This window comes from Oncorhynchus mykiss, chromosome 25 (assembly GCF_057628025.1).
Source record: "Oncorhynchus mykiss isolate SJ-2025 chromosome 25, ASM5762802v1, whole genome shotgun sequence".
NCBI classification, from domain to species: domain Eukaryota; kingdom Metazoa; phylum Chordata; class Actinopteri; order Salmoniformes; family Salmonidae; genus Oncorhynchus; species Oncorhynchus mykiss.
The window spans coordinates 69,983,964-69,997,842 of record NC_143046.1 but is presented as its reverse complement, the minus strand read 5'-3'; the positions used below and the strand labels follow the sequence as shown (position 1 = coordinate 69,997,842).

The following is a 13,879-nucleotide window of genomic DNA, read 5'->3' as shown; positions in this document are numbered from 1 at the left end:
TTTGTGATGTCTTCCTCTTTCATGACTCAATAAGTATCACCTTACATACAATTATTTTTGATTGACAACTCAACATTGTGTGATTGGATTGCAGATAGAATTGGATTTCTCACATCATAAATGGACTTTCTTTTCACATGTAAAAGGACCACCTAAAGAGCAACTCTGTGAATAACTGATTTATGACCAAAATGTCAGATATAGTCCTTTGGACTATAAGGTTCTTATTGACATCATAGACGCTTTCATTTGAACTTTGTATAACAGCAATTTAACAGACAATCTGTAACAGGTAATTATGGATTTTCAGACACACTCTGACCTTATCAAGGTTTAACCATGTTCACATTAATGCTAAGAATCACTGCACTCCCTGGGAAAAATAAGTTAATTTTTCCCTCAGTGGTTTCATCCCATTACACCCATGTTTGGAGTAGGTCTGTAGTGTGATATAAAGCACTTACAGATGGTATTTTGCATTAACCATTCTAAATAGTTGCTTTTTCTTGCCACCTGTTCCAACAATTTACTTGGAATACTGGGCAGCATATCTGCCAAGATGGAAATCCCCAATGAGGGATTGTTGTACATTCCCGTCAGAATCTGCACGTCGTTATACTACAATTAATAGTAGTCATGGTGGTAGTAGTAGTAGCAGCAGCAGTTACTAGAGTGAACAATATTTCTCTCTAACATTAATGGCATTTTCCAGTGAGCTGCTGGGCCTCATGTGCACTCATACACATGCATGTACGCACACGCACACACACACACACACACACACACACACACACACACACACACACACACACACACACACACACACACTCAGTTGTCAACACTCAGATTACAACTTGTAAACTTGTTCCCAAAAGGACATTTTCCTTAAAGAAATTTGGCTGAGGATCTGTCTGAAGTTGTGCAGATTTTCTTCCCTCTTCCACATTTTACATCAGAGTCATGGTTATAGATCTATTAAAATTGGTACAAAGTAGCATATACAGCACACATAACACTGAGCATGAGGGATTTAGTTACATTGTAACCATTCTCATGCATTTATTAATTTCGGTCTTCATAAATATTGTCTTCCCCTAACTGGTGGATGGTTCAATTTTTGAAAATGTATATTACATCAGAGTCATACAAAAACTGAAATACACCCATTCTATTACCAAACATTCATGCCTCCAATGACTTACTTGATGGCTCCGTTCTCTGTGTAGGTGACTCTGTAGAAGCCCACCAGAGATCCATTGAGCCAGCCTTGAAAGTCCAGGCTGAGAACGTACACCTCACTGAGCTTGGTGGCCACAAGCTCCTCTGCCGCTTCGACTACCACATACTCCTGTGGTTTGAACTCAAAGCAACCCTTGATGGCCACGGTGACCTCCCTCTGAGCCTGTGGGGTTTTCAGGACGAGCCTGGGGACTGCACTGATGAACGTCTCTCGGATGTGGAGCCACAGGTGCCTCGTGGGTCGGCTCACCTCCAGGTGCACGGACACGCTCCCCGTGTAGAGGTCAGTGGTCAGGTCAGGCTCCAGATGGAGATCATAATGCACTGGCTTCACGTAGTCTGGCAGCCGGAAATTCTTCCAGTCCCCGTCAGTGTTGTTGGAGGGTTTGCAGGGCCCCCTGTCAGCTGGTGGGGGGGTGGGCTTGGGGGTTTCCTCTGTGGGGGCCGGGTCAGCCAGGGTACTGTCCGGCCGCGTGAGGCCCACCCCCAGCCCAACAGCAATGGCTGACACCACCACTACCGCACAGATGAGGGCCACATGCTTTCCGCGGATGGAGTAGCGCTTCTCCTCCTTTTCAAAGTCCATGCTTTCAACCATGGTGCCCGGCTTGGTGGTGTAAGACCATACGCTGTGATCTCAGATATCCTCTGAATCCCCTACAGGAGGAATAATGTGGGAGAAAACAGCTGTTTCCAGATCAGATTTCCAGTGGGTTGCAGCAGAAGCAGAGCACAAAGCCAAACTGATTTAAAACTGACTGCAGATCAGTTTCTTGGAGAACTTGATAAGAGGACCCTAGAGTTCAAGCATATCTAAGAGGAAAAACTATTGGTCTGAGTTGATCCAAGCTCTGTCTGCCTGTCACCGAGCGCAGGGCAGCCTGTGGGAGGTGGAGAGAGGTTAACTGGAGTGGTGAAGAGGGTTGCGGAGGGGGAGTCTACAACACAACAGAGAGAAGGACTCCCACACACTGGAGGCAAGCCTTATACACTAGACAGAAAACTCAGTGCACCGCTATGCATACCCTGTTGGGGTTAAACATCTATCATTCCCTGTTAATCAACAACAGGGAAGCCAAAGTCATGTTTCAGTTGGGTTTGTCTCTCTGCCCCAGAGGGTGCGTTTCTGGTGGGGGAAGACTTAAAAATCATTCTACCTCACTTTTAAAAACACGTCTCCTGCGCCACTAGGGGTGCTAAAACCCTAGACCACTTTTATTCTACCCACAGAAGCGTATATAAAAAAGGCCCTCAGCCATCCTCCCTTCTGTAAATCTAGAATAACTCTATTCTCCTGCTTCCTGTTTACAAACAAACAACTCAAACAGGAATTACCAGCTCAATACGGAAGTGGTCCGATGAAGTAGAAGTGAGGCTACCAGACTGTTTTGCTAGTACAGACTGGGATATGTTCCAGGATTCATCCAATAGCATTGAGAAGTTTACCACATCAGTCACGGGCTTCATCAATAAGTGCATAGATGTCGTCCCCAGAGTGACTATAAGAACGTATCCAAATTCAATATCCGTGCTGGGCTAAAGGCTAGAGCTACCACTTACAAGGCGGGACACAGATACATACAAGAAAGCCTGCTACGACCGCCGACGAGACATCGAAAATGCAAAAGGAAAATATAGTAGGAAGGTGGAATCCTATTACACCAGCTGCGAAGCTCATCATATGTGTGATGCAGAACTCCCAAACGAGCTAAAAGCCTTCTATGCTCGCTTCGAGGAATACAACAATGAGTCTTGGGTGAAAGCCCCTGTTGTTCCGGATGGCTGTGATCTCTCTCTGTGGCCGATGTGAGTAAAACTTTTAAACAGGTTAAGACTCGCAAGGTTGCTGGGCCAGACGGAATACCAGGGCTCATTCTCAACGCATGCGCAGACTAGCTGGCAAGTGTCTCCACAGACATTTTCAATCTCTCCTTGACACAGTCTGTAATCCCAACATGTTTTAAGCTGCCCACAATTGTTCATGTTCCTGTTCCTGAACTCCAAGGTAACCTGACTAAATGATTTTCCCTGCGACCACTCACATCTGTAATGATGTGCTTTAAAAAAGGCTGGTCATAACACACATCAACACCATCATCCCAGACACCCTGGACCCACTCCAATTCGCATACTGTGCGAACAGATCCACAGATGAAAAGCAATTGATATTGCATCACACTGCCCTCTCCCACCTGGACAAGAGGGGAAATAACTGTGAGAATGCTGTTCATAGACTACAGCTCAGCGTTCAACACCATAGTCCCCTGCAAACTCATCACCAACATGGGACTGAACACCTCCCTCCGGTACTGGATCCTGGATTTCCTGACGGGAAATCTAAAGCTAACCCTCAACACAGGGGCCCCTCAAGGGTGTGTGCTTAGTACCATCCTGTACTCCCTGTTCACCCACGACTGCGTGGCCACACACACGACTCCAACACCATCAAGTTTGCTGGCGAAACTACGGTGGTGAGACAACCTACAGGGAGGTCAGAAACTTGGCAGTGTGGTGCCATGACAATGACCTCTCCCTCAACGTCAGTAAGACCAAGGAGCTGGACTACAGGGAAAAGAGGGAAGAGCACACCCCCATCCACATAGATGGAGCTGTAGTGGAGCAGGTTGAGAGCTTTAAGTTCCTTGGCGTCCACATCATTAAGGAGTTAACATGGTCCACATACACACCTGCACAGTCGTGAAGGCACGACGGCACCTCTTGCCTCTTGGGCCCTCATATCCTCAAAAGTTATACAGCTGCACCATTGCGAGCATCTTGACTGACTGCACCACCTCTTGGTATGGCAAATACACCACCCTCGACCGTAAAGCACTACAGAGGGTGGCGCGGACAGCCTAGTGCATCATTGGGGCTGAGCTCCCTGCCATCCAGGCGGTGTCAGAGGAAGGGACAAAAAAATTGCCACAGCCTCCAGCCCTAAAGCGTTCACTCTGCTACTTTCCAGGAAACGGTACCGGAGTTTCGGCTCTCAGACCAACAGTCTTTGAGACAGCTTCCCCCCAAGCCATGACTCCTAAATAGTTAGTTTGGGTAACCATCAATTATCTGCACTGATCCTAACTTGCACTGACTCTATGCACATTCACAAGAAAACACACACACAAACACTCTCACGCATACAACCACTAAATCATTATCTATCCTGATGCCTAGTACCTTAACCCTGCCTTCATGTACATACAGTGCATTCGGAAAGTATTCAGAACCCTTAAATTTTTACACATTTTGTTACATTACAGCCTTATTCAAAAATAGATTCATTAAATAGTTTCTTTCCCCCTCAATCTACACACAATACCCCATAATGACAAAGCAAACAAAGGTTTTGATTTTTTTTCAAAATGTATAAGAAAATGAAATAATACATTTAGATAAGCATTCGGACCCTTTACGCAGTACTTTGTTGAAGCACCTTTAGCAGCAATTACAGCCTTGAGTCTTCTTGGGTATATGACGCTACAAGTTTGGCACACCTGTACTTGGGGAGTTTTTCCCATTCTTCTCTGCAGATCCTATCAAGCGCTGTCAGGTTGGATGGGGAGCATCACTGCACAAATATTTTCAAATCTCTCCACAGATGTTCGATTAGGTTCAAGTCCGGGGTTTGGCTTGGCCACTCAAGGACAGAGACTTATCCCGAAGCCACTCCTGTGTTGTCTTGGCTGTGTGCTTAGGGTCATTGTTCTGTTGGAAGGTGAACCGTCGCCCCAGTCCGAGGTCCTGAGTGCTCTGGAGCAGGTTTTCATCAAGGATCTCTCTGTACATTGCTCCGTTCATCTTTCCCTCAATCCTGACTAGTATCCCAGTCCCTGCCACTGAAAAACCTCCCCACAGCATGCTGCTGCCACCACCATGATTCACTGCAGGGATGGTGCCAGGGTTCCTTCAGACGTGACGCTTGGCATTCAGGCCAAAGAGTTCAATCTTGGTTTCATCAGACCAGAGAATCTTGTTTCTCATGGTCTGAGAGTCTTTTAGGTGCCTTTTGGCAAACTCAAAGCGGGCTGACATGTGCCTTTTACTGGGGAGTGGCTTCCGTCTTGCCACGCTACCATAAAGGCCTGATTGGTGGAGTGCTGCAGAGATGGTCGTGTTTCTGAAAGGTTCTCTCATCTCCACAGAGGAACTTTAGAACTCTGACAGAGTGAATATCGTGTTCTTTGTCACCTCCCTGACCAAAGCCCTTCTCCCCCGATTTTCTCTGAGCTCTTCGGACAATTCCTTCAACCTCACGGCTTGTTTATTTCTCTGACATGCACTGTCAACTGTGCGACCTTATAGACAGATGTGCCTTTCCAAATCATTTCCAATCAATTTAATTTACCACAGGTGGAGTCCAATCAAGTTGTAGAAACATCTAAGCTCAATTTCATGTCTCATGCAAAGGGTCTGAATATTTATGTAAATGTGATATTTCAGTTTTTATACATTTGCTAAATATTCTAAAAACCAGTTTTTGCTGTGTCGTGTGTAGATGGGAAAAAAAAGGTAATCAATTTTAGAATAAGGCTGTAACGTAACAAAATGTGGAAAATTGAACAGGTCTGAATACTTTCTGAATGTACTGCATCTCAAATAACTGAAAATTGATCTGGCACTGATACTCCCTGTATATAGCTCCATTGTTGTGCATTTTATTCCTCGTCTTAAAATGATAATAAAAAAAGGCTATACCTGTTGTATTTTTGACGAATGTGACAAATAAAATGTGATTCTCTGGCATTTTGTATGAACAGGTTTAAATCGAATCAAACAAAACACATAACAGCTAGGCCTAACTCCAGCAGAAAAACACCAACCGTAGACTAGAGAAATACATGTTCAAGTAGTTTATTTACAGGTATTAAAAGAAATGCAAAATAAGTTATTCTCATATTTGCTCTCTCACACAGTACATAGATCCATAAATAGAACAATAACAAAATGGCAAGCCACAGCCCCTAATGGAATACTTCAACTTTAGGAACAGTTGGGTAAACATGAGCTACCCAGCAAACTTGTGAAACTAGAACTGTTTTTGTGGAGTAAAACAAAGGTCTTACTGTCTCAAATGGCCACAATTCAATCGGACTGGATAAACAGTGCCGGGACCTCTGAGTTGCAATGAACCCCAGAGGATCCTATGGTCTACTGAGACACACTGGACAATCACAGACCATTCTGAGCTAAGATGTATTAATGGTTTCCTTTGGCTTTAGCTGGAACAAATAGATGATGGCATGAATATATACAGTGCCTTCAGAAAGTATTCATACCCCTTGACTTGTTCCACATTTTGTTGTGTTACAGCCTCAATTAAAATGGATTAAGTTGATTTCTTCCCACACCCATCTACAAACAATATCCCATAATAACAAAGTGAACACATGGTTAATTTCTTGAAAATGACATACAAAATATTACATTTGCGTAGTGGCGTACAGCAGTAGAGTAGAGACACACGTGGGGAACAGTATTTGTTGCCTAGGGCCGGGGTAAAATGTGAAATTCATGAAATTCTATGTCATTTTACATGACTGGAGACTGACAGAATCTTTTTTTAATACAGCACAAATTTTTTAAATGGCAGGCTACTTTGACTTACCGAGATCAATAAAAAAAATGACCTTGTCTTAAATCCATCAATAGCCTAGGCTTAGGTGTGTGGAGACACATATTGTAATTATAGTCCTAAAAATGCTTTCCAGTTTCATTGACTCACCCAATGATGCGCAGCTCCCTCACTGTTGATGGCCGAGTTGCTTGTGCCAAAAGCCTCTCTTTTGCAAAACAATATTTGGAAGTTGATCAAATATTTTGGTAGCCTACTGCATAGTCTTCACTTTTCAACAGTAGCCATTTGCTTTCAAACCTGAGTTTACCTTAGATTTGTATTTGAAATATTGCGAAAGGCCTGTTTCCTCGGCATGCTGTTTTTTCACTGACAGATTTGCCATGTGTAGGCTATTCCCAGTGGTGTAAAGTACTTAACCTGTTGGATCTCTAGGGGCGCTATTTCATTTTTGGATAAAAAACATTCCCGTTTTAAGCGCGATATTTTGTCACGAAAAGATGCTCGACTATGCATATTCTTGACAGTTTTTGAAAGAAAACACTCTGAAGTTTCAGAATCTGCAAAGATATTGTCTGTAAGTGCCCCAGAACTCATTCTACAGGCGAAACCAAGATGATGCGTCAAGCAGGAAATGAGCAGAATCTCTGAAGCTCTGTTTTCCATTGTCTCCTTATATGGCTGTGATTGCGCAAGGAATGAACCTACACTTTCTGTCGTTTCCCCAAGGTGTTTACAGCATTGTGACGTATTTGTAGGCATATCATTGGAAGATTGACCATAAGAGACTACATTTTCCAAGTGTCCGCCTGGTGTCCTGCGTGGAATTCGGTGCGCAAACGCCAGCTGCTTGTACTTTTCCATTTGATTGAGGGGAGAAACCATGCTTCCACGAACGATATATCATTGAAGAGATATGTGAAAAACACCTTGAGGATTGATTCTAAACAACGTTTGCCATGTTTTCAGTCGATATTATGGAGTTAATTTGGAAAAAGTTTGCGTTTTGAGGACTGAATTTTCGTTTTTTTTTTGGTAGCCAAATGTGATGTACAAAACGGAGCTATTTCTAATACACAAATAATCTTTTTTGGAAAAACTGAGCATCTGCTATCTAACTGAGAGTCTCCTCATTGAAAACATCCGAAGTTCTTCAAAGGTAAATGATTTTATTTGAAGGCTTTTATGTTTTTGTTGAAATCTTGCGTGCTGGATGCTAACGCTAATGCTAACGCTAAATGCTACGCTAGCTAGCCACTTTTACACAAATGATTGTTTTCCTATGGTTGAGAAGCATATTTTGAAAATCTGAGATGACAGTGTTGTTTACAAAAGGCTAAGCTTGAGAGATGGCATATTTATTTCATTTCATTTGCGATTTTCATGAATAGTTAACGTTGCGTTATGGTAATGAGCTAAGTAAATAGAATCCCGGATCTGGGTTTGGTCGACGCAACAGGTTAAGTAAAAATACTTTAAAGTACTACTTAACCTCTCTAGGGTATGTGGGACGATAGCGTCCCACCTGGCCAACATCCAGTGAGATTGCAGAGCGCCAAATTCAAATACAGAAATACTCATTATAAAAATTCAGAAAAGATACAACGATTTTACATAGGTTTAAAGATTAACTTCTTGTGAATCCAACCACGGTGTCAGATTTAAAAAATGCTTTACAGCGAAAGCATACCTTATAATTATTTGAGAACATCGCCCAGCAGACAGACAAATCATTACAAACAGTAACTAGCCAAGTAGAAGAGTTACACAAGTCAGAAATAGAGATAAAATGAATCACTTACCTTTGATGATCTTCATATGGTTGCACTCAGAAGACATCCATTTATTCAATAAATGTTCCTTTTGTTCGATAGTCTCTCTTTATATCCAAAAACCTCAGTTTTGTTCACGCGTTTTCTTCAGTAATCCACAGGCTCAAACGCTGTCACAACAGGCAGACAAAAAAATCCAAATTGTATCCGTAAAGTTCATAGAAACATGTCAAACTATGTTCATATTCAATCCTCAAGTTGTTTTTAGCCTAAATAATCGATAATATTTCAACCGGACAATAACGTTGTCAATATAAAAGGTAAACGGCCAGGTCGCAATTGTGAATGAGAACTTCTCAACTTGCCTACCTGGTTAAATAAAGGTGAAATAAACAAGAAAGGCACTCTCGGTCGCTCGCATGAAAAAGCTCTCCGACACTGCAGGGTCCACTCATTCAGACTGCTCTTACTCCCTCATTTTTCAGAATACAAGCCTGAAACAATTTCTAAAGACTGTTGACATTAGTGGAAGGTACAGGAACTGCAAATTGTGTCCTAAGTCAATGGATACTGTAATGGCATCCTACTTCCTGAATGGATTTTTCTCAGGTTTTTGCCTGCCAAATCAGTTCTGTTATACTCACAGACACTATTTTAACAGTTTTGGAAACGTTAGTGTTTTCTATCCAAATCTACCAATTATATGCATATCCTATCTTCTCGGCCTGAGTAGAAGGCAGTTTAATTTGGGCACACTTTTCATCCAAAATTCCAAATGCTGCCCCCTACCCTAGAGAAGTTAAGTGGTTTGGAGGGTTTCTGTAATTTACTATATATTTTTTAGAACTTTTACTTCACTACATTCCTAAAGGAAATTATGGTGTTTACTCTATACATTTTCCCTGACACCCAAAAGTAGTTACATTTTGAATGCTTAGCAGGACAGGAAAATTGTGTAATTCACTCACTTCAAGACAACATCCTGGTCATCCCTACTGCCTCCGATCTGGCAGACTCACTAAACACACGCTTAATATTTGTAAATTATGTCTGTGTCTGAGTGTTGAGGCGTGCCCCTGGCTATACATAAATTAAACAAAATAAGAAAATGGTGCCATCTGGTTTGCTTAATAAGGAATTTGAAATGGTTTATACTTTTAATCCTTGTGTATTTTAGCAATTACATTTACTTGTAATACTTAAGTATATTTAAAAACAAATACTTTTTCTAAAGAATGATTTTACTGGGTGACTTTCACTTGAGTCATTTTCTCAACGTATTTTTACTTTTACTCAAGTATGACAATTTGGGGACTTTTCCTATTCCTTGTTATTGGGCTACAATCCACAGCTAGGCTATTTTCTAAAATAAGCTATTGATCCACTGTAGCTAAATTATAGGCCTTCTCAGAGTGTAGTAGGCTATTCTGAATAATTTATTTTATTTCTGAACAGACTATTTTTCAGGAGTGCTGCAGTTCCTTCAGAACCCTTCACGCGGCTATGCTTCTATAAGAAAATAAATTATGAAGTGCAACGCCGTAGAGATGAGTTGCAAGCTCATGTCTATCCGAGCAGAGAGGACAAGAGATCATAGAAAGTGAATCAGTTGACAGTGAATCTCATTCTAGTTATGTGAGATACTGGCATCTCACACAGCCACGGCCAAGCGTTGGTCTCAAACATAGCTTACAATGTTGCACAAAACATAAACCAGGGTCGGTCCAACCCAAATCAACTGTTAGAATATTAGGCCCGGGCTGAGAATCTACTTTTTCACAAAGTTTTTTTGTGGGGGCAGGAGAATTAACCATGAGGCAACTCAAATGAACTTTGATCGCTTTTATTATTTTGCAAAAAGTGACAATTATTTCTCATGCCATGAGAGGTACTGGATCCAGCCAAATACATTTCGGAGAGGTCCCGGCTCAAATTAAGCACTGGTCAATCAATACATGTTAGAGTCATCTTTGGCAGTGATACAAGCTGTGAGTCTTTCTGGGCAAGTCTAAGAGCTTTGCACACCTGGATTATGCAATCTTTGAACATTATTCTTTTAAATTCTTCAAGCTCTGACAAGTTGGTTGTTGATCATTGCTAGACAGACATTTTCAAGACGATTTAAGTTTAAACTGTAACTCGGCCACTCAGGAACATTCAATGTCGTCTTGGTAAGTGTCTGGTGGAAAGCAGACTGAACCCGATTGTGCTATAGGAGTTTGCCTGTGCTTAGCTCTATTTGGTTTATTTTTATCCCCCAAAAACTCCCTAGTCCTTGCCGATGACAAGAATACCCATAACATGATGTAGCCATCACCATGCTTGAAAATATGAAGAGTTATCCACCCTAAGTTATTCTATCACAGCCAATAAACTCTGTTTGAAAGACACCATTGGGGTACAGAGATTAGGTAGTCAGTCAAAAAGAATGTTAAACACTTGTGCTCAGAGTGAGTGCATGGAATTTACTATGCAACTGATTTAGCACATTTTTACTCCTGACCTTGACTACTTATTGATTCAAGACATTTCAGCTTTTCATTTTAATTGATTTGTAAAAAGAAAAATCCACTTTGACATTGAGGTATTGTGTGTAGGCCAGTGACACAATCTCAATGTAATCAATTTAAATTCAGGCTGTAACAACTAAAATGTGGAAAAGGTCAAAGCAAGGCATTGTACATGAAGTGTTATGAGATTCGAAACGTTCACCTTGTTCGAACATCTGTCCTTCTAATCAGAGCTTTCACAGATAAGTGGGTGATACACATTCTCTCACCTTCAATCTCTCTAAAGACGTTAAAAAAAACAGATCTGGAGAAAAAAAATGAGAAAACATGAAAGAATACATCACACCCCCCATTGTAATCATTGTCACTCAAAGAGCATTACAGTATCTTACACTACATGTCTCTGGGGCACCTTCTGCTGGCCAAAGATCATCTTCTTTTAAAGGGTTGATTGTTGGTGAAGATGATGGAGTGGTAGACTTTTCTGGCAAGGTGGGTATACTATTGACAGATATCTGAGGTTCTCTGACTTTGGGGCTGAGGTATTTTTGCGTTTTGGGTATGTACTTCTGTGGTGAGGAACAATTACTTATTTTTTTTCAGGGGGGCGGGGACCGAGGACATTTTGACACTCTGGGTCTTTTTTGTTGAAGTGAGGGGTTGTAACATACTTGAGGTTCAGAAGAGTCATCTTTGGGCTGGAGATTGAAGTAATATTCTGTGGCCGTTTCAGCTATTGTGGGAGAGGTTTTCTTTTGGATGAGGACCTAGAAATAGATTTGCGGGTCTTGTTCTTTACGGAAGGGGGCACAGCCTTCACCCCCACCACCCTAAGTCTAATGGGGACCTCTGCTATTCCCGCCATGTTCCGTGCCTGGCACCGATATTCTCCTGCATCCTTGTACGAAAGTCCATTTAGGCTGATGATGGACCATTGGATTCCAACACGTGGAGATTCCTGCATAATGGCTGGAACGGAATGGTATCAAACACGTGGTTTTTATGTGTTTGATACCACTCCATTCAAGCCATTATGAGCTGTCCTCCCCTCATTTGCTCATTGGCTCCACATTGGCCCCAAGGCAGGTGTCCCCAAGGGCAGCCCTCATGTCGCCTAAATTAAGCCCCCCCTTTTGGGGATCGGCTGCCTGCTACATTGTATCAGAACACCAAAGTTTTTACTATCACTAGCAAGGTTTCCATCCAATTGGTGACAGATTTTCATGTAAATATTCTAAAATCCACAAAGAAAATTAGCATTTCTCCACCAGTGGTGTGTTTCCACCAAACTGACTAGTTGTAGTTAAAATTAGTGTGTGATGTAGGGCACACAAAATGTAGTTTTTATATACCTAATAAAATTCTAAAGTTCAATGTGTTGCCAACACATTTTCAACTCTAACACTAAATAGCAAATGTTCCTACTCTGGTCTTGGCATGTGGGCTTAAGCCAACAGCTTGCAGATACAGTATGGGTAGGCTGGTCTACATGAGATTATTATGGATAATATAATATTTGTCAAACGACAATCAAACATCGATCCTCATGTCACCAGATCCTGTGAAGTCCATAACTTATTTAATCTATAGCCTAATAAACTGCATGCTTTCCTAAGTCGTAGTGGGAGGACCACACACCATTCATTGCGTGACTCCAAGTTTACTTTGATAGGATGGTTATATTAATATTCGGGCATAAAGGCATTTCCACTGCCAATTTATAAAATTGTACTGGCATTTCCTGTTTCCATCAGCCCAGTCGTGACTTTTTTCATGAGTCAGGTAGAAATGGTTAGAAGGAAACCTGGTTATATACATATTATTATGTAACTTAAAATGTGATCTTATGTCACACAGCCTTATCTAAGTAATTTTACAGACTTCATCATTGGCAAGATAGATTTGTTGATATCACACAACAGGACACTTGAATTACACTAACAATTGCACAAAAATAACTTTAACTTAAAACTAAGGTTCTATCTGAAAAAAGATGATTCCAAGATAACTGGCTTTAAAGTTCTGAATCCTCATTGTTTTGAATGGTGTTACATTTTTAAAAATCTTGCTTTCTTTTTAGCTTAAGAACATGGGGGCATTTGCAAACCACGCCTCCAAATATTCAAATAGCCACCGCCTGCCTCTACATTATAATGTAGCTGAGCTTGGTGTGGGCTGGCCCGTGTTGGGCTCGATGTGGGCTGGCCCGTGTTGGGCTCGGTGTGGGCTGGCCAGTGTTGGGCTCGGTGTGGGCTGGCCAGTGTTGGGCTTGGTGTGGGCTGGCCCGTGTTGGGCTCGGTGTGGGCTTGTTGTAGGCTAGACTGTTTTGGGTGTGTTGTGGGCTTGCCCATATCAGGCTAATACCCACATGGGGCCAGTAGGGTCATGTTTGCTGGGTATTTACCTGTGTTGTATATGGAGGTTCCAGCTGCTTTAGTCCAGGTGGGAAGTGGAGGTGAGAAGAGCATCACGTTGCTGCCCAGTGGGAGGTGACCGGGGTGGCTGAGGGCTGAATAGAGGGCCTCTGGTACTGCAACAGGTCAGCCTCTATGAGGGAAGCCCCCAGCTGGGAGGCAGACCCTCCGCTATGGCTACAGGTCAGGAGCTGGTCGATCAGAACCACAGGGATCCCCTGGGATTTGGAGTGGGCCAGCAGCATGGAGATCTGGAAGTCGCACTGCCACACATTGTCATGGAGACAGAGAAAAGCGAGGCCGTTTGGCCTAGTTTTGAAAATAAGTGAAATGGGGAACATGTCCTATAACACATGCAAGTTTTACTTGAAA

General features: G+C 42.2%; 1 protein-coding gene and 1 pseudogene across 2 annotated transcripts in view; both read right to left on the bottom strand.

The window, feature by feature from the left end:
* The window catches only part of enpep (glutamyl aminopeptidase), a 30,153-nt gene extending 27,869 nt beyond the window's left edge, over positions 1-2,284 (bottom strand). Inside the window, exon 1 of one of the 2 annotated variants that reach the window (XM_021585049.3) lies at positions 1,203-2,284. In XM_021585049.3, coding sequence (XP_021440724.3) covers positions 1,203-1,837 — 635 coding nt within the window. In that variant the 5' untranslated portion in view covers positions 1,838-2,284. The remainder of the gene's footprint in view (positions 1-1,202) is intronic. The other variant, XM_021585050.3, reaches the window with a different exon arrangement.
* Positions 2,285-11,461: 9,177 nt separating this feature from the next.
* LOC149972109 (uncharacterized) lies at positions 11,462-13,444 on the bottom strand (annotated as a pseudogene).
* Positions 13,445-13,879: the final 435 nt, after the last annotated feature.